This window comes from Lygodium microphyllum, chromosome 4, assembly GCF_053477565.2.
Source record: "Lygodium microphyllum isolate KBCC chromosome 4, Lygodium_microphyllum_v1.1.10, whole genome shotgun sequence".
In the NCBI taxonomy this organism is placed as follows: domain Eukaryota; kingdom Viridiplantae; phylum Streptophyta; class Polypodiopsida; order Schizaeales; family Lygodiaceae; genus Lygodium; species Lygodium microphyllum.
In genome coordinates, this window is record NC_141138.1 from 30,728,390 (window position 1) to 30,754,130 (window position 25,741).

Consider the following 25,741-nt stretch of genomic DNA (forward strand, 5'->3'; position numbering starts at 1 on the left):
CAACCCTGCGCGCTGTGCAAAACCCTTGGCAACAAGCCTAGCCTTATGCTTGTCCAAGAAGCCATTTGCAAGATACTTGGTCTTAAAGACCCATTTCACACCTATCACCTTCTGTTTCTTGGGACACAGTACAAGTTCCCAAGTATGGTTTCGCTCGATGGAATCGAGCTCGGCCTGCATAGCCTGTCTCCAAATATCCTGTGCAAGAGCCTCCTCCACAGTGGAAGGCTCGGAATCCTGAAGAATCTGAGACATAAGAGCATAGTTCACACACAGTGAACTATCCCGCTGGACCTGTAATCGGGCTGATCGACGTGGACATGTAGAAGAAGCAGGAAAGTGAGTAACACTTGAATCCTGCATGAGCCGGCGATACCATAAGGGAATCCTAAGAGACTCCTCCTGCTGCGAGGGAGACCAAGTAGTCTCCGGAACGTGCAAAGCACCCATTTCAGAGAGGGACTCCCCCTCACCAAATGAAGATAGATCCTCCTCACCTGAAGAAGGCTGTGTATCCCGAGAAGACTCTTGAGGGGAGGCTGTAGGGGTGGAAGAACTCGTAGAAGAAGGAGTCACATCCGCCAAAGGGGAAAGGGAAGCCGTAGTAGGAGGAATGGGTGGGGTGCTAAGGGGTATCCTGGAAGGAAGAGAAGGGAGAGAAGGTGGGGGGGGGGGGGGGGGTCCGGCGATATCGAAGAAGCACCGGTAATAGAACCATCCATCGGATCCTCAGAGGCCGAAGCCTCATCAAAGATCACACCCCTGCTCACCTCTACCTTCCGTGTCGTCGGGTCGTAGAGCCGATATCCCTTCGTGGTCGTGCTATAGCCCACGAAGATAAGCTTTCTCGACTTAGAGTCGAACTTCGCCTGCCTCTTCTTCTTGTCCACATGGACAAAAACATCGCACCCAAAGATGCGAAAGTGGGACACGGAAGGCTTCTTCCCAAAGAAAGCCTCATAAGGAGTCATGTCCTGTAAAGCCGAAGTCGGAGAGTGGTTGCGAATATGCACCGCTGTAGCCACCGCCTCACCCCAAAGGAAATGAGGAAGACTCCTATGCTCGAGCATAGATCGGGCCATCTCCACCATGGTCCGATTCGCACGCTCCACCACACCATTCTCGGATGGTGTGTTCGGATGGGAATACTCCACCCGAATACCATGATCCCTTCAAAACTGAGAGAAAAGGTGAGAAGTGAACTCGCCACCGTGATCAGCTCGAACGCCACGAACTTTGGAAGTTGTTTGGGTCTCCATAAACACCTGCTACTCGCAGAAATGGGAGTACGCCTCGCTCTTGTACTCCAAGAAATAAGGCCACACATAACGACTAAAGTCGTCCACAATCAGCATCAAATACCGGGCCTTCCCAAGGGAGGCCGTGCCCATAGGTCCGCAAAGGTCGGTGTGAACCAACTCAAGCGGAGAAGTAGCCCTCCTAGAGGCAACCTGAGGGTGAGGCTACCTATGCTGCTTGCCCCTCAAGCAGCTAGGGCACAAAGTGTGAAGAGGAGGGAAATCTGGAAGTCCTTCCACCATCTTCCTCCAAGAAGCCCGCCGAATAGAATCGAGGTTCAAATGACCATACCGAGCATGCCAAAGCAGCCCAAGCTCATGGGAAGTCCTCGCAGCCAAGGCTGTGAGCGTATAAAGCCCACCCTCGTGTACCCGTCCAAAGAGCATTACCTGTAGAAGCATCCTCCACTGTGACTGCATCTTGAGTAAAAATGACTCGGGTACCTAGCTGAGTAAGGCCATGCACAGACAATAGGTTAAAACCCAAATCAGGTACATAGAGAACTTTGGCGGAAGAAGACCACCTGTCAGAAAACATAGGTAGAGTCCCCACGCCGCGAACAGGAACTGTAGAATTGTCACCAATGGTGACAGTGCCCTCTCTGGAACGAAGATCCTGAAGCCAATCCTGTCGGAAGGTCATATGTGAAGATGCTCCACTGTCCACGAGCCAAGGCTTCTCCTGAGTGGTAGAAGCTAGGGCTGTATCCTCCTTAACAAAGACATGCACAAACGCAGACTGTGTCGTGGCTGGGGCCGCCTTCGAGTCCTTCTCCTTGGGCTTCAAATGGAGGTACTTCTGCCAACACTTCTCCTCGGGATGAGTACCCTTTCCACAGTGGGGACATTTGGGCTTCTTCTCCTTCGCATCCTTCTTTTCCTCCTCCTCCTTGTCCTTGGCCTTCTCCTTCTGTTGTTTCTTCTTCTTGCTGCCACCTGTACCTGCCGTAAAAGCCTTGGTGGAGCCACTGGCACCCATCTCTTTGAGTCGCTCGTCATGCTCCAAGACAAGCGGGGAAAGTTCCTCCCATAGGAGTTTCTCACGGGTCCTCGAGGTGATGAGGCTGGTGTAGAAGACATCATAGCGGGGTGATGGCAGATGAGTCAACAGAATCATCGCCATATCCTCAGACGATATCATATGACCAAGAGAGGCTAGTTCGCCTCGCATGTCCGTCATCTTCGTGATGTGCTCCTTCATGGAAGAAGAATCATCAAGACTGAGCATCTGCAAGTTCTTCTCCAAGGAAATCTTGTGGGCAAACGTCTTGTGCTGATACAAAGACGCAAGCTTCTTCCACACTTCCACCGCGGTCTGTAACCTGTAAACATGTACAAGAACGGAATCATGTAGACTCATAAAAAGAAAGGAACGGGCTCGAGAGTTGAGCCTATCCCACAAGGCTGCACGGTCCATAGAGGTGCCATCTGACGAATCCACGGGGGGACGGTCGATGGGCGAAGAAACAAGCTCCCAAAGGTCGAATGTATCGAGGATGCACTCCACCTTGCACAACTAGAGGGAGTAGTTGGAACCATCCAACTTATCTTCCTTCGGAAAGGAAGGGAGAATCGGCACCTGAATAGAGGGAATCAAGGAAGGCATCCGCACAGCTGAAGTAGTCTTCACGGAAGACACCTTCACGGTAGATGGAACCCTCTGAGATGCATGGATTGAAGAGGGATGAGTGCGAGGAGGCTCCTCCCGACGTCGAAACTCTTGATAATCCCGCCTCCGCTCAGAGGAATGATGAGAAAGGAGCTCATCCTTTGAGTCGTCAAAGCCTAAAAACTGGTAAGACATCTTCCAATCTGCAAAATACCAAACACCAAAGAAAATTGTGCCGAAGCCGAAGTATGACCAGCAGTATGGTCACCAACCACCACGACGCAGGCTGTGATAGCCTACAAACACCTGGATCTGCAAAACGCAAAGATAGCTGATGAAGATCACCAGAAAAGAAGTCGCCAGCACCAAAATGCAGCCTGAAAGTGGGTCGCCAGTAGGAGATGAGCTGCCAGGAGTGGAAACGATCATCAGATCTGCAAAACGCAGCCTAATGATGTGTCGCCCAGCTGAAGGAGGGGCTGCCTGATGGAAAACACAAGCAGGAGGGGTCGATGGATGACGTGGCAGCCTCGGGAAGAGTCGTCTGCAGCAAACGCAGGAAGAATGGCCACCTGGAGGGGCCGCCTGGGTAGTTGGAGATGAGGTGACAGCAGCAGAAGATGGGTGAGGCATCTCTCCACAAGGTTAGGTCCTCCATGCTCTCAGTTAGGTGATGATACCATGTGAGAGTGCGCAACGGAAGAAGAACACGAACACAGAGGATGGGAGAGAGAAAGCAGGGAATGAAGGAAGAAAATCTGCACTGACTGAAATGAATGCTGAATACACTGAAATGGACTGATCAGTCCCTGCACGCAGCCCAGAGCGTCAGTGAGGGCACTAGAACAGACTGAAAGCAATGGCAGTAGCAATGCTGGAGTGGGAGAGGACGGAGAGTGTGCTGAACCTGCAGAAGAATGTGCTGAGAATGACTGGGGGGCTGCTATAAATAGCCCCAGGCCAGAAAAACTGGCCAACCTGCCAAAACTGGCCGACCTGGCCAAATCTGGCCGACCTGCCCAAAATCTAGGCCGACTGCACACCAAAAGGCCCAGTTTGGGCTGTGTGACACCCGGAAAAGGAATGCAGACACAAACAGCAGAAACAAAGCTGACAGAGCTGCTTTGTCTCCTGCCAGACTCTGACAGGAGCTCACAACCAGGAGATGACAGACTGAGAATGAAAATAGAGCAGGCTAACACCCCTCTCCAATCAAATCAGGCATGTGTCATTGATCATGGCAAAGGCTCAAGAGGAGGTGGTCACCCCCAATATGGAAGTAGATGTTTCTGAAATTCCTAATCCTAGTCCATGTGCCTCAACAGCCTTGAGCTCCATTCCCAGTGTTGAAAGCAAAAGGCCATGTCGACAAGCTTCGCCAGAAAAAGCTATGGGTGGTATTTCTAGTCCCTTGTCTTTCCTCAAAGAGAGGCAAAGGAATGTGGTGATAGAGATTGTACGCACTATCATTGAGTGCAATCTCCCATTCCACTTGCTTCGAGTGGATAGGTGGAATAGAATGGTCAAAGCCATTGCGGTTGTTGGTCCATGCAAGGGGTGGTATGGCATCGCCTACAATGATATGTGGACCAAGAAGCTTGAAATGAGGTATCATCAACATCCTTGTTTCTTCACCTCTTGGCACCTTTTTCTTATGGGCTGTGGATGTGGAGCAAAGAGAACGAAGAAGAACAGGGGCTTTCATATACGCATATATCCGACAAGCCATTGTTGAGGTAATCTTAAAAATCAAGATTAAAAATTTAAAATTTTATTTTATAGTTCATTATTGACTTTTTGTTTAAATCTATATTTTTTAGAATCTAATTTCCATCTCTTGAGTCTTATCTCACCATCTATCCCAATACCTCTTCCACCTCATCTACACCCTTAATCTCAGCTCTCACCCACCTTATATTTCTCTTGTACCATGTAGGTTGGTGTGGCCAACATGGTACAAGTAGTCATCGATAATGCCTCCAATTGTTGAAGGATGGGATACTTGCTTGAAGCAGAGTTTCCATCCATTGATTGGACCCCATGTGCCACCCATTGCATTGATCTCCTCATGGAAGATATTGGGTCAATTAATTGGGTGAAAAAGATTGTTGCGGATGCTTGCCATATAGTAGATTTCATCATAAGGATAGTAAAGGTCTTGGATATCTTTCACGCTTACAGTGATGTGGAGCTAAAGAACTCTCCAAGTCACATTTTGTTGCCATGTGGTTGCTTTTAGAGCGACTATATGACGTGCAAAATAAAATTCAACAAGTCATGGTCTTAGAGGTGTTTAAGGCGGAGCCACTCTCGTGTGTAGAAGAGGGGAAGGCCATTCAGAGGCTTTCCTTGAAAGAGACATTTTGGCACAATGTCAAGGCATTGGTCATAGTGATCACCCCCTTATATAGGGTGTTACGCATGACTAACATGGAGGGCACCACCTTGGGGCTTCTCATACACATTATGAGAGAGGCCATTGAGGAGATTAAGGTGTGTAGAGCACTTATTATCAAGGACGCGAGGTAACTGCTTTAAGCTTTATATAAGTTGATTAATTGATTTAAGATTTAAATTCAAAAGGCTAAATGTAATATTTTTTTAAAAAAATGTGGTGTTGATATATTGGATACCATGCCAAGGCATGATGACATCCTTTACTTGGTTGAGAAAATATAGAAGTGGATAAGACGACCCATTCACAATATTGCTGTCCTCTTGCATCCTACCCACAAATCTCCATCTCTTTTCATGGATCAGGAGTTGGCAACCAATAGAGATGCCTACCTTTTGAAGGCACTCGATGAGAACCAGCATGCAACATTCCTACAAGAAATCCTCAATTATACCAACCAAAGATGAACTACTTTTGTCAGCACTCCATGTTTTAAGATGCTCTCTTTGGTCAAGCCTCTTTTTTGGTGGGAATCCTTTGGATATCAAGTATCCAATGTCCAAAATTCTTGCATATGTGAGTTGAACTTTTGAAGTTTGAAATTTGCATTTTAACCTTGTAAGTTCTCACCTAGAGACTAGAATCTTAAACGTTTATAATCTTTGAATCTTGATTGCTATGTGAAGCAACAAATTTGAACTTTCAATATTGAAGATTATTTAAATTTTTTTTTCAATGTAGGATTTTTCTCGGCTGGTGCGTGTGAGAGAAATTGGTCAGCATACTCTCTCATAGACACTAAGCTTCGAAATAAATTGAGCACATGGCAGCTAGAGTAATTAATTTATTGTCGCTCTAACTTACATATGCTACAATCTACAGACTATGCATGAGATGCCTATTGGCTAGACAGGTAAATCCTAAGTTAAAAAGTTAATTGTTTAATATCTTGTATAGTTAAATTTAAATCTTCATATGCAATTTTCAAGTTGCAACAATCAACTTATCATTTTGCTCCAATTAAATGAGTGTTGATGAGTTGAAGTTGAGCGGGGCTACCTTGAATGTCAGCAAAGAACAACATGAGAAGCAGAAGGCGATCTTCAAGGATCTCTACATGGAGCTTGAGGAGATTAATCGTCGAGTCTCATGCACTCGTCGAGGGTGTTGACTTGTTGGTCAAGTTGCAAGCACCAGGACCACCGTTGCACTAGTCATCATTATCTATGTGAGGCAAGGCTTTGGAAGTTCCTGTACTACACATGTAGTTGTAGAGGATGCTCTAGTTAGAGAGCCCGAGTATGATGATGATGGGAACGTCATCGGTGTGATGGGGACTTTGGTGAGGTGTCTGAGGCCTCTTCTAGGGAGGGTGACTTTGACCTTCCAATGTATTTGGGCCTGACAACGAGTCCTCATGAGTGATGAGCCATTTTGTATTTTGTCATTTAGAGTTTTTTTATGAGCATTGAGTGATAGACTAAAGCATTTGCCATGGCAAATGCCATTTTGTATCTTTTTTCTCTCACTCAATCGAACATGTTACGATTTGCCCAATTCTAGTTTTAAGTTTCAACTCTTATATGGCCTTGCAATTGTTGTCTAAACTCAAATCCATGGAAACTTTATGCGTTCCATGATCTATCTTTAAGTTGCACAGTTTATATGTGTGTAGGCTGATTTTATATGTATTTTTTAAATGAATGTACGAAACAATGTATTTTATTCTCAAATTTTTTGTGTATGTACCAAACTGCACATATTTGTGTACTGAATATATCATACTAGACATACAAAACCACCTAAGTGGGCAATAGTGGTACATTGAGAGAGCTGAGATTAGTTGGTTGAATGAGGGAATAAGGATGCACAAACACAATGCTTCTATTTATAGGGGATTGGGGGTACATTTTTCCTATTGTAAAATAAAAGACATTTGTTTTTTGCGAGTTTTCTTCGTTTTTTTTTGTGACTTTGCATTAATTACTTTTTGGGGCTATTCTAAGGACACTAAATTAGGGATTAGTGCACCATAGTTATGTTAGAGTGAAAACTCTAATTTTAGTGGCTCAAGTCTATGTGTCTCCCACTAGCAGACTACCAGCATCGGGGGCAACAAATCCATCAGTATATGATAGTCTTCATGAAAATTATGGACAATGTCTAACCCATCCTTGTAAAATTGATATTTCATTTATCGAAGCCCAATTTAAGAATGGATTCCATGTAGAGGATGAGGGAACATGGTCTGGATTTTCTGTAAACTCGATATTTCAAGCTCATATTATGGATGGATTTCATGTAGAATGGGGGGAATAAGGTCTGGCGTTTTTTGTTACTTGAAGGGAATAATCATTTACTGATTTCTAGTGGTGGCTTAGAAATCTTGCTAAATAACATTTTTTATATAGTTGATCATTCTAGGAAGGGATCTTTGAACCAACTCCCCAAAAGAGTTGACCGTTCTAATCTTATTTTTTTCCCTTTATGCATGTATCACATGTGGATTTTATTGTAGTTTGGGTTTCCTACCAGTAATATACTTATTGTATTATTACAATGGAAAGTGTGGGCGAATAATGGTCACTATACTTTGCCCATGTTTGGAGATAGTTTGTCAAAGACATCCGAAAGTGTGCAGATTTCTAGTGTCTAACCTGAAGGATCCCCATCTTGATCCAATAGCCTAAGAGACATGTTTTATCACCTAGAAAAGCCTTCTTCAAACTCCCTTGCCGGGCCTTGCTATTAAAATATGCCAATTCTGGGTAGTGCCCAATGTAATTTGTGTGGTTCGAACACTTATTAAAGTGTCAATGTATGGTGTGTACACTTAGTGTCTTTGGATATCGAAGTAGTGACACTAGGCTCTAGAGTAAATAAACCTAACTCATATAATTGGAGTGTGGTTAGCTCAACCTTAGAGCTACACTAGCACTAGTGCTACCTGTCCAAGGTGCCTTGCGTTGCCTGGCTGTGCTGCCAACAAGGAGCATGATAGCATCTCTACCCCTCTCTGTTTTGCTGGCGTCACTAGTCACTGAACTATGTCACCCAACCCCTGCAAGCCTACACCTCACCTAGGTCCGCCTGTTGCACCATAGGAGCATTGTTTTCACCGAGCTCCAGTAGCGTTGAGATGCTTGATAGCTGTTGGCTAGCAATGCCCATCGTGCCTCCCTCCCTCGCCTAGTTAGTCATTGTGCCACCTCAACCTCCATCTACCACCACAACCCATTGCCGACTCCACCAACTATCCCGCCACCATTGAAGCTTTTGGACTGTCTGAATACGCTTCCCAAGGAGGGAAAGACACCTCAAAATTTGGTACTTTTGCCCTATTTGAAGTCCCATGTACGAATCTTTGTCGAAATTGCCAACATTGAGCAATTTCTTTGACATTTGTGTGAGAAATTTGGGGCGTTTGCAATTTTTGGGTTCGGCACCCACCCTAAGGTGCAGTCCAATTACTGGTTGCTGTCAACGCACATCCTGAGGGGACATTTCATCGAATCTTGAGATTGTAACTATAAAACTTGTTCAACTGCTCAAAATTTAGTCAAGAAAATTTGGGCTTTTGCTTGCACACATCCCAAGGCAGAAAATGATGCACCGACAGCATTTGCTGTTTGGATCAGATTTGGTAGAAAAGTTTCTGGAAATTTGGGGATTTGAAGCATTAAATTGCTGAAATTTGTATTTGGCACGCATTCCAAAGAAAGTGCAGTGGTACAACAGTGAAGTGCTGTGTATTGCAGATTTGGTATTGTTTTGTGCAGTCTTGGCATGTATTTTGAGGTACTTGACAATTTTGGACAGTTTTTGTACTTGTATTCATATCCTGTGTTGGGATCTTGGTACTCGTGAGAGTACGTTTTGCACTTTAGTTTGGAAGTGTTTGGTTGCAGTTTGTGCACTTTATTGCGGCAATGACTCAGTACGGTCACAGTGACCATAGCAACATTTTGGGTGTCCTCACTTGGGAGGACAAATTGGATGGCACCAACTACTCCTTGTGGAGTTTCATGGTGTGCAATCTGCTTGTTGCCAAGGGTTTGTGGGATTTTGTGACCGGCGATTCAGCTAGACTATGAGGGTTTGCACCTCAAATGCCTTGAAGAGGGGCTAAAGGACAGCAAGCTGCCCTTGCTGCTGCCCATATTCGTCCTTAAGAAGAACAAAGGAAATGGGACTCTAAGGATGCACATGCCTTGATTGCTCTGTTTGTAAAAAGAGCAATAATACCTCACATTTGGTCATGTAAGACATCAAAAGTAGCTTGGGAGATACTGGAAAGTATGTTTGCAGCAAGGAATGAATCCAGGATCTCTTAAATCGCATAGAGAATTGGCTAATGCACATATGGATGAGGGTGATAGCATGACTAATCACGTCACACACATACAGGATCTATGGGAATAGCTTGCTGAATATTGATGAGGTGTTGATGGATGGAGAGGTAGTGAATATCACTCTTAATTCACTTCTAGAGTCTTATCTTGGGTTTCGCACTTTGCTGAATTTGTCTTTAAGGGGGCACAACAGCCCTTTACATTCGTAGAGTTGACTGGTCTCTTGTTGCAAGAGTAACAAACTCAGAAGGACATTGTTATTTGATCAAGTGATGCAGCCATGCTCTTTAAATACAAAGGCAAAGGCAAAGCAAACTCGCTAGTCAAAAATCAGCCAAAGGCTGATGTGGGACAGCCATTTGGCAAGGCTGCCCAAGACATAGAAAAACCAAAGAAACAAGGAAACTACCACTACTATAAGAGTCCCGGCCATTACATTGAAGAATGCAAAAAAAGATTGGCTAAGGGGAAGAAGAAAGACTCCAGTGTGGTTGACCAGGAGACATCATCCACTCGGTCTTTGGATGGTGATGCTACATCAAAGTTCGTTGAGGACTACACATTTTTGACATGTAGTTATGACACCTCTATGGTTGATTCTGCATTTAATGTTGCTGAAACACAACATACATGATACTTTGATAGTGAGGTGTCCACACGCATCACTTCAGAAAAGTGTTTGTTCACATCTATGCATTCAGCCCCTATGGGGAAGGGAGTTATAGATGCGAATAACTCTAGCTATGATGTCTGTGGCATTGGTTCAGTGTTGATTACTATTGTTGCAAATGGATCAGACTTCATGCTTGTGGATGTATTGTTTGTGCTTGGGATTACTAAAAATCTTTTGTCAATTTCAACATTCAATAATCAAGTCAAGTCATCTTTGAAGATGACAAGTGTATTGTTAGAGATAGAGAGCTTGATTATGTTTTTTGGTTGTTAGGTGCCTTGTATAAGGGCCTTTTCTTATTGGATATATATGAGAGATCTCATGATGCTTTGGCAGTTAGCACCCTCACACTTGCCATATAGAATGCAAAGCTATGGCATGCCTGTTATGGCCACATGAGTTTTCGTAGTTTGATAGCACTTTAACGTTGTTAGATGGTGGATGCCTTGCCTCCTGTTGAGACCCCACCTCCCCATGCATGTGAAGGATGTATTTGGGAAAAATGTATCGTTTTGCCTTTAAAAAGGATGGTGGAGTGCGTGCTGTTAGTAAGTTACAGCTTATACACTCTAATATGTGTGTTCCCATACAGACATGAGCTCTTGGGGGTCATCTATATTTTCTTGCCCTCATAGATGACTAGTCTCAATACACATCGGTGTATGGTCTTAAGACAATCTGATGTATTCATGCACTTTAAACACTTGGTTTCAAAGTTAGAGGCTAAAATAGGTTTCATCTAGACACTTCGTACAGATAGAGGGGGAGAATATATGTCTCACGCATTTGAGACAATCTTACTTGAGAATGGTATCACACATCAAGCCAGTGTGAGAATGATACCTCAACAAAATGGCATTGCTGTGAAAGAAAGAATCGGGCAGCCATGGAGATGACTAGATGTATCCTGAAAAGTAAGGGGCTGCCACATAAATTTTGGCTCAAGGGCCTTCAATCTGCTACTCATGTGTTGAATTGTGCTCTAACAAAGACATTTAAGACACACTCTTTTTGAGGTGAGGCATGGCATGAGAGGAAACCGAAGGTTGACTACTTTTGTATGTTTGGATGCATAGTCTACGCTCATGTGCCAAAAGAGCTTCGTGGAAAGCTCGATGATAAGGCCTTAAAATGTATCTTTATTGGCTATAGTTTGGAAAGCAAAAGCTATTGGTTATATGATCCAAGCACTCGCAAAGTGTTTATCAGCAGGGATGTTATCTTTGCTGAAAATGCAGCCTTTTTGCATGACCAATTTGAAATGCCAGCCACTTATGATTTCGGTGATGTTTTTGAAGGTCTTCTATCACTTGGTTTGGATATGCGGCTGCTGTAAATGCCCGAACAGCGAGCTACTGCCGCTCCACATGCCTTCGATTAGCAATTAATTGATCATGGTTTGCTTTCAGTAGAGGAACATGCAATTGAGCAAGAAAGGGCTGCTGTAAACGTAGCAAAAATAGTCCCTAGATGGTTGTTATAGGCTCTCGAGGAGAGTAATATTGATAATCCCTTACCTCAACACACTAAAAGGATTGCTAGACAGGTAACACAAAATGCAAAGGGGGCACGTTTGGTTGACACTACGAAGTAGAGGCTCCTTTTGATGAGGATGTGTTTATAAGCTCATTGTAAATGCCCCAAACAACGTAGTATGCTTAACAATTATGATATTCGCTTGTTTTCGAGATTTAATACAAAAGAGAATGAACACTTAAAGCTGAAAATGAAAATTACTCACAAAAGTACAGCTATGAAAATGTAAAAGTAATGGAGACAAGATTGAGGGTTGAAGATGGGCAACCCGCACCCACACCCCCCCCCGAAGGAATGTATTTCTGCTCAACCCAAGTCCCTTAGGGAAGAGCTTAGTTACAATCAACTTGAGAGTGAGGAGAAGTAATTCTCACTCTCACAAGATCATGCAAAGATGTACAAACGCACATGCATTATCTATTATGCAATAATAAGAACTGATTTCTTTACAATATGAGAGAAGAAAGAGGGGAAATCAGCCTTTCTCCATCGTTGATCAGCAGTACATGGATAGGGCTTGCTTCTTGTTGCTAAAATGGAAGAAAGAGCTCGAGAAGGGAGTGCTGTAATGAATTTACAGGCTTGCTGTCCTGTAAAACAGCAGTGATAGAAGAGGGAATATGGAGGAATTTGATAATGGAGAAGTGAGGGATGATAATGGGGATGGATGGGGCCAGTTTCTAGCTATGTGTGGGTACTGTACATGAGTTTACAGCAAAGAAAAATGATGCTGAATGAAGAAAAACGAGCTCTTATTTATAGGAGAGGGAAGAGCTAGTATAAAAGGGGAAAGTGGAGTAGCACAAGACAAGTGTCCAACCACATGTCATGAGCTGTGACAAGTGGTGGGGCTCTTGGAAACTTGTGTGACAAGTGTCTTGACACTTGTCTCTTCTCTATGGCTTTCCTTTTTGGGCTGAATACTGTCAAGAATAGAAACAACCAAATTTAGTAAGCACAGTCAGAGTACAGAATTTACTATTTTTAGAATGACATCCCTATTTTTTAGGACTAGCATTTTTAGGCTAATTCGAGGCTCCTAAAATTTAGGGACCTCCTAAAATTTAGGGACCCCCCAATATGGGTGTCATATGAAAGCTTTTTCCGTGTACATCACAAAAATGGTATCAGAATCTTCATGTGACTTTCCTATGCAAAGAAATGTGCATTTCAAGCTTTCAGCCCACACATGCACATTGTACAAGCATTTCATGATCATGCCATCTTGTTGATTGTAACTGTTTGTTGTGGCGGATCTAGCCCACACTTCAAGGCATCAATCCTTTCTGTGTGCGAGTCTAACCCTGATATGCGTGAGTTCTGGTCACAGGCGCCCAATCGGGCCATATAGGTGGAAGTGTGAATTATCTTTTCTCTAACCCACTGTGTGGGTCTACCATAACCTGTAACCACTCATCAGTGGCCAGCTCCAATGCACTTTTCTTTATATCTAATTAGTGCAAAGGAAACAAATTTAATAAATCATTATATAAACAAATTAATGAAAAAGGATACAAATTCTGTTTCTATAGAGTTGTGACAGTCCTCTGGCTTTTATTCAGCTGTCCTTAGCTGAAAAACTTCTTGATATGGCTGAAGAATGTGTGGGTAATCCTTCATGAATTTTTCATCTACCCATTGTGCATCTGTTGTGGATAGATTCTTGAATTTTAGTAACAATTTTCGTGTCACAAGGCCGCTTCTCGTGGTTCGATCCTTGTGAAACAAAATCTGTTCAGGTTCCAAGAGTTGCTCTGTTTCTTCAACTTGTGGGGGATCTTCAGTAATGGGTTCCTTTGGTTCTGGTCCTATGTAAGGTTTTAGCAAACTTACATGAAAAGCATTGTGTATTTTCCAATGAGCAGGAAGCTCAAGTTGATAAGAAACTTCATTTATTTTCTTAATCACTTTGAAGGGTCCAAAGTATCTATTGGAGAGCTTTGGAAAAGATGAATTTTGACGGAGCCTGCTTTTATCAAACTTTAGGAAGACATATTGACATTTTTCAAAAGCCAAAGGTCTTCTTCATTTATCTGCTTGCTTCTTTTGTCGCTCTTGGGCAACTTTGATAGTGGCTCGAACTTGATCCATTGCTGTTTTTAAATCTGAAGCAAACTCATCAGCATCAAAAATCTTATCTTTAGTACGAATAATTGGAGGAGGAATCACTTTACCCTATACTATTTCATTTGGAGCTTTCCCTGTGGATGAGTGCACTATATTGTTGTAAGCAAACTCCAGTAATGGAAGATATTTCTCCCATTGTGACTTATGTTTACTAACATAAGCTTTCAACATATCCAAAAGAGTGAGATTCATCACCTCTGTTTGGCCGTCAGTTTGAGGACGAAAAGCTGAGGAGAACTTTAAAGTGGTTCCCAAATTCTCAAATAAAGCACGCCAAAAGTTACCAAATACTTTTGAGTCTTGAAATACTTCAAGCTCTGATGATCAGTTTTAATAAGGAATTCATTGCCTAAAAGATAGCGTTTCCATATCTTCAAAGCATGAACCACTGCTAAGAGTATACCTTTTCTCCACATCATTTAGATGGTGGCTTTCAAAGGCTACGGCATGGCCTTCTTGATTTAGCACTGCACCAATACAATCACCGCAAGCATCTGCTTCCACCACAAATGGTTTTACCAAATCTAGAATGATAAGAACCAGTCCAAAAGTAAGAGCTGTTTTCAGCCTTGTGAAGGCTACCTTCTCTTTTTCCTTCCATTGAAAAGATGTCTTTTTCTTTGTAAGGTCATGAAGTGGAAAAGCCATATGTGCAAAATGCTTGATGAAGCGGCGGTAATAAGAGCATAAGCCAAGAAACGATCGCACCTCATGTACATCATGAAGATGAGACCATTCTTGGATTATCTTGATCTTTTCAAGATCCATCTGAATCCCTTCAGAAGAGATGACATGCCCAAGGTAATTTATTTTATGCATGAAAAATTCACTCTTTTTACCATTTACCAAGAGTTGATTTTGTTGAAGTAATTGTAGAACAATCTCCAAGTGTTAATGATGCTCCTCGTCATTCTTGCTAAAGACAAGAATATCATCAAAGAAAGTACCGACATATTGTCGATGCTCTCTAAAGATGCGCCCCATCATTCGATTAAAGGTGACTGGTGCATTGGTTAATCCGAAAGGAACCACTAAGAATTCATAAAGACCGTATGAAGTGCGGAAAGCAGTTTTGTGTACATCTTGTGGTATTACCCTAATTTGATGATAACCACTTTTTAGATCAATGCGGCTGAAAACCTTTGAGCCTCCTAGACGATCCAAAATGTCGTCAATTCTGGGAATAGGAAACCAATTCTTCACAATGATTTTGTTGAGGGCTTGATAATCAATGCACATCCTGAATGTGCCATCTTTCTTTTGAACAAGAAGAACTAGTGAACAAAATGGTGAGCTACTTGGCCTAATTAGCCCACAGTTGAGTAGGTCTTCGACTTGCTTTCTGATTTCTTCTTGTTGAGGACAGCTCACACGGTATGGTGCTATATTAGGAGGAGAATTGCCTGGAACAATATGAATATGATGGTCTTCTGGCCTTTCTGGGGGAAGCTGATAAGGAAGATCTTCCGAAAAACAATCTTTATACTTTTCCAAGAGCTGAAGTCGCTCTTGGTTTTCAGCATTCATATTATCTTTTACATCAGTGACATAAAGCAAACAACATTGAACACAATCCTTAATTGCTCTAGAGACTTGTATATGGCTTACCATAGGTATGGTGTCTCCAGAAACTCCAGCTTGGATCTCGTACTTCTTGCCTTTGTTGGTGAGTTCTACCTTCTTTTTCTGAGAGAAGATGGTTGAATCTACTCTATGATTTCAGGGCATGCCAAGAATCACATCGCAACCATCAAGGTCTCCGATACAGAAGGTATCTTCGTCACTGTAGCCTTGAATTTGAAACTTGAGCTTGCCAATGTAGGGTGTCACAGTCTTCACTGTGTCACCTTCTTCGGCATTTAAAGCTTTGCGAACTTTTGCCGGAGTGTCCATCTCTTCATTCTTTAATCCAAGCTCTTTAGCTAATTGCAAGGAAATGACATTTTCATTCATCCCAAGATCTATCAAGAATAATGCTTGCTTACCTTGCAACTGTCCCCAAGCTTTTAATAATTTGCGCATCTTTGGAGTGTGGGTTGTGTTTGCAACTACATCACTAATAGCATTGATTTTCACTGGCGACTTAGGCTTGTTGTCAGAAACCTTGCTTTGTCCTTTGTTTGGACATTGCTTCGCTATGTGGCCTGTTTGTCCACATTTAAAGCACTTTCCTTCTTTCATGAAGCGTTGCTTTTCTTCTTCGGAAAGTTGCTTTGCTTGTGGGTATAGATTGGAGCGAAATTGAGGAGCATTAGGAGGTGCATAGGGCTTCATTTTCTTTTGATTTGATGGATGCTTTTGCCGCTGTTTTTGTCCTTCATTTGGGGTTGAATACTCCTCATCATTAGCTACTCTCTTCTTATCATTCTTTTGGAATGATTTGTTGCCATTGTGTTCCATTTTCCATGTCTCAGCATGGTCATTGAGACTAGAATAATGATAATGATTAAGAGCAGTACGAAGTTTAAAATGCAAACCTCCATGAAACTTCCTAAGCTTTTCCGAACTGTTGATATTCTTGAAATGTTGGACCTTCAAAAGTAGCTCCCAAAATCTCTTAGTATAGTCACCAAGTGACTCATTTTTCCTTTGCCAAAGCCGATCCCATTCCATTTTTACATCTCTTTTGAAATGAACAGAAAGAAATTGGCTTTGTATCATGCGAATAAAGGACCGCCATGATTTTGGGGCAGCATGATCATATTCCAATCCCATTCACCAAGTATGGGCTAAGTCGGTCAAATGTAAAGCTGCAAACTTAATCTTTTCTTTTTCTTTATACTTGTCACGACCATACAAAATTTGAAATTGACGAATAAACTTCAGAAAAAGATTAGGATTTCGGGAACCATCATACATACTGAACTTGATCTTCTTTTCAAGTTGAGATAGTGACTTAGTCTTCTTCTTCTTCTTATGCCTTCGTCCATGCCAAGACCTTGAGGTTGAAGATGATGAAGTGCTTGACGGGGATGAAGATGGAGATGAGGGTGAAGAATGTCGACGCCTTTGACGATGATGAGGTCTTCCACGAGAAGGATGTGACTCTTCGTCACTAGAAGAGGGTCCATTAGAGTAGGTGCCAGATGACTTTGAAGAAGAGGATGAGCTTCGACGTGATCTCTTTTTTTGTCTTGAAGTAGAATGGGACTGCCTCTTAGAAGTAGTTGGACTTCTTGATCGGCTTCTTTCATTGGTATGGCTTTGTCTCCTTAAAGGAGATAGGCTTCTTTTCTTGAATTCTTTGGGATTCTCAACTTTTTCTAGTTTGAGAAGTTGCTCACGAATTTGCTGATTCTCCTCTCTAAGACTTTGAATGGCTTGAAGGATAGCACTCGACTGATCCATTGAGACTCTAAGAAAAAATATGCTTAAGCACTCAATGCAAGGACTGAAAACAAACAAACTTATAATTGTAAGCACTACCAGTGTTAGGGTGAGGACCGAGCCAAAGCTCTGATATCACTGTAAACGCCCCAAACAACGTAATATGCTTAACAATTATGATATTCACTTGTTTTCGAGATTTAATATAAAAGAGAATGAACACTTAAAGCTGAAAATGAAAATTACTCATAAAAGTACAGCCATGAAAATGTAAAAGTAATGGAGACAAGATTGAGGGTTGAAGATGGGCAACTCGAACCTCCCCCCTGAAGGAATGTATTTCTGCTCAACCCAAGTTCCTTAGGGAAGAGCTTAGTTACAATCAACTTGAGAGTGAGGAGAAGTAATTCTCACTCTCACAAGATCATGCAAAGATGTACAAACACACATGCATTATCTATTATGCAATAATAAGAACTGATTTCTTTACAATATGAGAGAAGAAAGAGGGAAAATCAGCCTTTCTCCATCATTGATCAGCAGTACATGGATAGGGCTTGCTTCTTGTTGCTAAAATGGAAGAAAGAGCTCGAGAAGGGGGTGCTGTAATGAATTTACAGGCTTGCTGTCCTGTAAAACAGCAGTGATAGAAGAGGGAATATGGAGGAATTTGATAATGGAGAAGTAGGGGATGATAATGGGGATGGATGGGGCCAGTTTCTGGCTATCTGTGGGTGCTGTACATGAGTTTACAACAAAGAAAAATGATGCTGAATGAAGAAAAACGAGCTCTTATTTATAGGAGAGGGAAGAGTTAGTATAAAATGGGAAAGTGGAGTAGCACAAGACAAGTGTCCAGCCACATGTCATAAGATGTGACAAGTGGTGGGACTCTTGGAAACTTGTGTGACAAGTGTCTTGACACTTGTCTCTTCTCTATGGCTTTCCTTTTTGGGCTGAATATTGTCAAGAATAGAAACAACCAAATTTAGTAAGCACAGTCAGAGTACAGAATTTACTATTTTTAGAATGACATCCCTATTTTTTAGGACTAGCATTTTTAGGCTAATTCGAGGATCCTAAAATTTAGGGACCTCCTAAAATTTAGGAACCCCCCAATATGGGTGTCATATGAAAGCTTTTTCCGTGTACATCGCAAAAACGGTATCAAAATCTTCATGTGACTTTCCTATGTAAAGAAATGTGCATTTCAAGCTTTCAGCCCACACATGCACATTGTACAAGCATTTCATGATCATGCCATCTTGTTGATTGTAACTGTTTGTTGTGGCGGATCTAGCCCACACTTCAAGGCATCAATCCTTTCTGTGTGCGAGTTTAACCCTGATATACGTGAGTTCTGGTCATAGGTGCCCAATCGGGCCATATATGTGAAAGTGTGAACTATCTTTTCTCTAACCCACCGCGTGGGTCCACCATAACCTGTGACCACTCATCAGTGGCCAGCTCCAATGCACTTTTCTTTATATCTAATTAGTGCAAAGGAAACAAATTTAATAAATCATTATATAAACAAATTAATGAAAAAGGATACAAATTCTGTTTCTATAGAGTTGTGACACTCATTGTTGGATGATGATGAGTCTACTTCCTTTGATGAAGCCCAACAAGATGCATATTGGTTGCAGGCCATGCAAGAAGAGTTAGACTCTATTGCTACTAATGGTACTTGGGATCTTGTTGAGTTGCCACTTGGCAAGAAAGCTATTGGCACCAAATGGATTTTTAAACTCAAGCACAAGGTTGATGGCATCATTGACAGGTGTAAGGCATTTTTGGTAGCAAAAGGCTATGCCCAAAAGAAAGGCATCGATTATGAGGAGACATTTGCTCCTATGTCCCGTATGAGTACAGTGAGGTGTGTTTTCGCTATGGTTGCACAGTATGGTTGGAAAGTGCATCAGTTGGATATAAAGACAACGTTCTTGAATTGTAATCTTCATGAGGATGTCTATGTCTCATAGCCTCCAGGGTTTGTGGTAAAAGCAAAAGAGAACTTGGTTTGTAAGTTGCATAAGGCTCTTTATGGATTAAAACAAGTTCCTCGTGCATGGTATTCAAAAATTGATGCTTATTTGGCCAGCATTGGGTTCAAAAATAGTCAAACTGCTCCCATACTCTACATTAAGAATGAAGGGGGGGACTTGTTGGTTATCATTCTTTATGTGGATGATATGTTACTCATCAAACCTAGAGAGGATAAAATTGTAGATTTTAAGGCTGATTTGAAACATGCTTTTGCTATGTTAGATATGGGCAGCTTACACAATTATTTGGAGATTCAATTCACCTAAAACTAGCATTGTATCATCATGTCATAGTCACAATATGTGGACAAGCTTTTATGTAGGTTCAACATGCAAGATTGTAAGCCTATGAGCACTCCGATGAAGCTAGGACTGAAGCTGTCCATGCATGATGGTAGTGAGATGTTTGATGTTGCAATTTACAGCCAGGCTTTTGGTTGAGATGTTTGCAATTTACAGCCATGCATGATGGTAGTGAGATGTTTGATGTTGCAATTTACAGCCAGGCTTTTGGTTGTCTTATTTATCTTTGGAACACATGCCCTGACATACAATTTGCAGTATCCTTGGTGAGTAGGTTTATGCACAACCTATGAACAGTGCATTGGCAAGCTATTAAGTAGATTTTTCACTATTTTCAAGGTACTCAGATATATGCATTACTATATTTTGGGGGGGTGGGGGGCACTCACAACGACAGGCTTACAACGATTCAGATTGGGCTGGTGATTCAAACACTCGGCAGTCTACTAGTGGACATTATTTCTTTCTGGGCCATTCATGCATTTCATGGCTTAGCAAGAAATAACCTATAGTGGCTACCTTGTCTTGTGAGGTTGAGTAGAGGACAGCTTTCATAGCGATAGTTGAATGTATATGGCTGTGTAGATTGTTGGCTGATCTATAGATCTCATTGGAGGGTTCTACATCCATTTTTTTTTACAGTTAATTGCTATTCTCAGTAGCACGAAATCTTGTGTTTCATGCTCACATGAAACACATTGAGGTCCACGGTCATTATGTCAGAGAAAGGTGTTATGTAGGAGAGATCAGCTTGATGTATGTTCCTACACCGAAAAATGTTGTTGACATTTTCACCAAAGCATTACCATGAGAGAAGTTTGAAGCTTTTCAAAAATCCTTGAACTTGATTGATCTTGTACTTCATCACATTGGCATTGCAGGGGAATGTTAGAATTTGCCAATTCTGGGTAGTGCCCAATGTAATTTGCATGGTGTGGACACTTTAATATTAAAGTGTCAATGTATGGTGTGTACACCTAGTGTCTTAGGATATTAAAGTAGTGATGCTAGGGTCTACATTAGAAAATAAACCTAACTCTAGTTAGTTGGTGGAAGTGTGGTCAGACTTTCTAGGCAATTGCTGAGTGCTCTTACAACCTAGATATTTCTTGCTCTAGCTTTGCAATTATTCAAAGGGACAGTTTGATCTTAGTTGCTTGATGATTGATGATGGGCAGTTCGATACAAAGATCTCTTGAAGAATACTTATGAAGATCTACGAGACCTGCTTAAATCGGATCCAAGATCTTGTGCCATTGTTTATTGCCATGCTCGCAACACTTGTGATGAAATAGGTGCTCAATTGCAGGCAGATGGCATCTCTTCTCGTGGTGAGTTTTTTTTTTTTGGTGGAGAACTGGTAAATTTTATTATTACTACTATCTTGTTTTTTTGGTACTTGATACACAATTTTGGAGTTTGTTTGTTGCAAACTTTCAGTTTATCATGCTGGTCTAGCAGACAAAGTTCGAAGTCAAGCATTGGATGATTGGTCATCTGGCAAAGTTCCTGTCATTGTTGGAACTGTTGCTTTTGGGTCTGTATTATAAATCTTATGTTACTCATTTGCATGGGTGAAGTATCCTTGTAGTTCTTAAAAGCATTGAATCTGTTGCAAGTTTCGTGCCACAGCAGTTGTAGGCCATACAGTTGCTCAAGTTTGCATGAGAACAGATCTGCTTGATTAAAGAAGAATAAGACTAAAAAATCTCATTTCAAAACTGAAAACATGACACAAAGTGTAGAACGTTTATCAGCTTATTTTGCGTGTGCAATTTTTCTACATCAACAGGTCCTTGATATCTTATCTAAATAGAGTTTTTCTTGTATTGTTGTCCTACACTTTTGACTTGCCTGTACTTATGGAGCTGGATGCCAACTCTTTTGTCAGGATGGTAAGGAGATGTGTCTTGTTGAAGTTGTTCTGCATACCATTGCAGCTCAATCATTTATCGATCCTTTCCCAACATCTGGTTTCTCTTTGTATGACTTAGGGTATCGATAGAAGAGATGTGCGCCTTGTCTGTCACTACAACATCCCCAAATCTATTGAAAGTTTTTATCAGGAATCTGGCAGAGCAGGACGTGATAATAAGCACTCAAAAAGTATACTTTACTATGGACTTGACGACCGTCGAAGCATGGTAGAACATATGTAAAACTACTCTGTAACTTATTGAACTAGATTTGACTTCATTGGCTTCATATAAGAGAATGAGTGGCTTTCTTTTCTGCAAATCTCTAGAGCGTAACAGTTTGGAGCATTTTACCATGCTAGGAATTTGTTCTGCGGAACTCTCCCAAAAAGAAACGAAAACAATCTGGAGTGGATGATCATATCTTGAAAAAAGGCCTTAAGGATTTTGAAGAGGTCCACTGATCTTCCCTCATCTCTCTTCAGCTTCTATCCAATTTCTGAAATACTCCAAGCTTTACAATTCTGTACATCACTATCTGTAAATGCAAAATATAGGTCCCTTATCAGAAGTCCAGTTAGAATGTATTCTATCACAAGAATAAAAATTATGACTGCCATAAGTTTTAGTCACTGGTCTTAAGCAAGTGACCAGAACTCTCTTTGCTATTGATTAGAAATTTAGGGCTGTTTGATGATACCTATTTGGTTATCATAAATTGTGGAGTGGTAGTCATGTTAATAAGGTTGTATGGACTTTTCTTCTTCCTTTGGTTTTGAGTGTTCAGAACTTATAATATTCCGGGGTATTTCCTCCTCTACAGATGGTTGCATACTGTGACCTGCCAGGGTGTAGACGGCAGAAACTTCTTGGCCACTTTGGAGAACAGGTCTTCTCATCCACCATCTCTTGTTTCCTGAAGAAACCTTTGTCTTGTGCTGACATATTAGTGGACATATGTAGGTGCCTGCAACATTATGTGGTCAAACTTGTGACAGTTGTAGGCATCCAGCTCATGTTGCTGATGCGCTTCAACAACTTTCAGAAACTGCAAGCATGCGATGCTCCTATAAGGCTAATGTGTTCATAAGAAGGTCTGTGTTATTACTTCATTTCCAGTAAAGGGAATTAAGCTGCTGTTGACTTTAATGATGAAACTTCATCTGTTTAAAGGCACACAACCTTTTTGTATTCTCTTTCATTATATCTTCATTTTGAAAGGGTCTTGAACTTCCAGCTTCAAGGCAAGTTGCTTTCACAACTTATGTGTCTTAGATAGAGCCTCAGGTATAAGGAGATCATAAGAGAGAGCTCATGTAAAATACTATTTCTATTGTAGCTGTTTTTACAAGCCATACCTTGATATCTGACCAAGAATATGTGCTCTTTTGGTGCTGCAGTAGTGAAAAAGTATGCAGGGAGTTTCAAAGTGAATTCTGGAACTACTCAGATGAAGATGGGAATGATCCGGAGGATGATATATGCAATTCTGATGGTAAGCACTGCTGCTTTGTGCATGGTTGCTTTGGGTTTTCTTGCTACAAATCTTGGCAGTTCTTTGTATACAATGGAAGGAGAAATGTCTGTAGAAGACTAGTGGAAGTTGGATATCATTTGTGAGTGGTGAAATTCTGTGCTATGGATATAGAAGATGCCATAATAGCTACAATAAGTCTTTGCCCATTTAATATTATCTGACCAGTCATCACATGCAATTATGCATCCAAATTTGTTCTCTTTTTTTTACACACTCAATGATTATTCTCTACACTCTTGACATTCTCTTGATTCCTTTCCCCTCAACTGATTGGAAGTTGGTTACTAAAAAATGTGGGATGTTGTCAAGATAAAAGAACATGTGTAAAGCCATGGTGATTCATTTTCGAATTGCCTTTATTGTCAGACTATCTATCTTTTGTTGAAGAGCAACCTGCAACACTAGTTTTGTACTTTGACAGCTAAGTATTCTGGGGCATTCAAGTGTCCTGAGCACTAGTCATTTGATGGAAGAAATAACCATTATATTTATTTTTAAACGAGTTGTTTATTTTGTAAGCCCCATAAGTTGAGAAAGACTTCCAATGTTTTTCAATGGGACTTTGCATGATCCAAAGTCAACAATAGAATTCGGTATTTTTGTAATGTTGTCTCTGTCAACATGTCCTTTTTTTGTTCATAGGACATTGAGTATCTATCACCCATGAAACTTAGCCAACCACGAGGTGTCTAGATAAATCATGCATATTACCAAAAGTGTCACATTATCTTCTAATATTTTGATTTTTTGCAACATGATGACAGTCATGTATCCTATGATCTATCCACCTACCTTGAAGATGGTAGGAATACATTGTTGAAGACATCTCATACGACTTAAGTGATATTCGGCTGGTTCTGCACAGGTACTGGTGGTGCATGGTTCACCGGAATCAACAACTTCAACATCAATATCAGCTCCTGCTACATTTGGTGACTGGTTCCATACCAAGAAGCACCTAGAACTGTCTTTCGCATTCACTAGAGCAATTATGCAATTGTCTACAAAAATCCCTTGAGACCCAAAACATGGGGCTCTGGTATTCATGTGATCACCATATTGTATCTTGAGGTTGGGATTGTTGGCAGCTTGTGTTATCAGTTTGGGCAACTTTGTTAGGCATATCCATGGCCAAACATCATTTAGGAGCTTGTGATGGATTAGAGTATGGACCCTTGGCTGTAGTGTGTGCTTGGACACATAAAATGTCTTGAGCATGAAATCTCAGATTTTGGGTTTTGTATACATGTTCGAGTGCATTCTGGTCGGTACTCTTTTTTTGATATTCTTGTGTACATTCACTTGCATTTACTCTTAGGGCCTGGATTTTCCTTTCATACTGAAAAGAGGGTGAAGATATAGACACAATTGTACACATTTTCTAATCTGTTGATATTTTTGCAGATGAGGCTACTGACATTGCAGAGGCAGTGACAAGGGAGCATAGGTACTCCAATAAGAAACTGGACTCAAAGTTTGACAGTCTTTTGCGAGCTGAAAGAGAGTACAATTTGAGGCAAGAAAAAAACTCTGAAGTAAGAGCTTTTTCACATCTTTTGCAACTTCATGCTAATCTTGTCTTTCTCAACACATGCAGTCTACAACCAATCATGCATTTTGAAATTTTGAAGCTAGCTGAAGATATAAATGCGAAAAGACTTGAGAAATGGCTCACTTTGATGTCATGTCTTCAAATGAAACTAAGACTGAATGCTTAAGGATGACAGAAAATTGAGGGCGTGATGGTCGACATGTCTCAACAGTCTGACGTGGTGTAGAAGGGCCTGTAGACAGGGCTAAGACAAGGCAAGTCCTGTGTGCAGGTTAGCAAATCGTTTTGATAGGTAGGTGAACTACTGGTGGCAATGGACCTTGAGATAAGGACTAGCTGCTAGTGTGTTGAAGGCAAGACCAATTGGCAGCGACAATGGTAGCACAATGACATGCAACCATCGATGGCAACTAGTCGAGGCTAGAAAATTGACGTGATGAAAGCTGGCTCAATTGCAGTAGCTGGGCGAGGTGTGGCACTCAATGGCAATGGCTGCACGGAAGGTATTCGCAAGCGATGGCAAGGGCGATGAAGGTAACCTAGCTCTAATACCATTGTTGCCCTAAGCGTAGAGTGATTGTGTGATTAATTTAATAGAAAATGAATGAGAATGAAAGAATTAATTGATGCACAATGATACTCGATCATGAAGCCTCATGATGATGGTAGGTGAGGAGGGCTGATGCTAGATGATGTGGGCTGCAAAATGCTAGATGGAGATGGATGCAAAAGCCATGAACCATAATGTCTTCCTTATGGGGTGTGAACAGTAGTGGAGAGGATGGAGAAAGGAGAGAAGAATATGGATGAGAGGGACAGAGTGTCGAAAAGAATGAATGTGTGGGATGTGTGGAATGAAGAATGAGGGAAGTAACAAGTTAGTGCCATATTTATAGGCACAGACTTGAGTAGTGCCCCAATTCTCTCGAGTGCAACCAAGAAGTCTCTCAAGTGGCACCTCGACTCTCTTGGGTGGTGCCTTGACACTAAATAATGATCCAAATAAAGCTATTTGGGGCTATAAATGGAAACTAGAATAGGAATAAAGTAGGGCAAATGTATTGATGA

General features: G+C 41.6%; 1 protein-coding gene across 1 annotated transcript in view; it reads left to right on the forward strand.

The window, feature by feature from the left end:
• The window catches only part of RECQL3 (DEAD/DEAH box RNA helicase family protein), a 74,886-nt gene that overhangs the window by 37,198 nt on the left and 11,947 nt on the right, over positions 1 to 25,741 (forward strand). The window contains exons 10-17 of the mRNA XM_087675836.1: positions 20,847 to 20,999; positions 21,109 to 21,209; positions 21,663 to 21,812; positions 21,947 to 22,039; positions 22,408 to 22,473; positions 22,548 to 22,678; positions 22,985 to 23,079; positions 24,526 to 24,656. Of these exons, the coding sequence (XP_087531962.1) occupies positions 20,847 to 20,999; positions 21,109 to 21,209; positions 21,663 to 21,812; positions 21,947 to 22,039; positions 22,408 to 22,473; positions 22,548 to 22,678; positions 22,985 to 23,079; positions 24,526 to 24,656 (920 nt within the window). The remainder of the gene's footprint in view (positions 1 to 20,846; positions 21,000 to 21,108; positions 21,210 to 21,662; positions 21,813 to 21,946; positions 22,040 to 22,407; positions 22,474 to 22,547; positions 22,679 to 22,984; positions 23,080 to 24,525; positions 24,657 to 25,741) is intronic.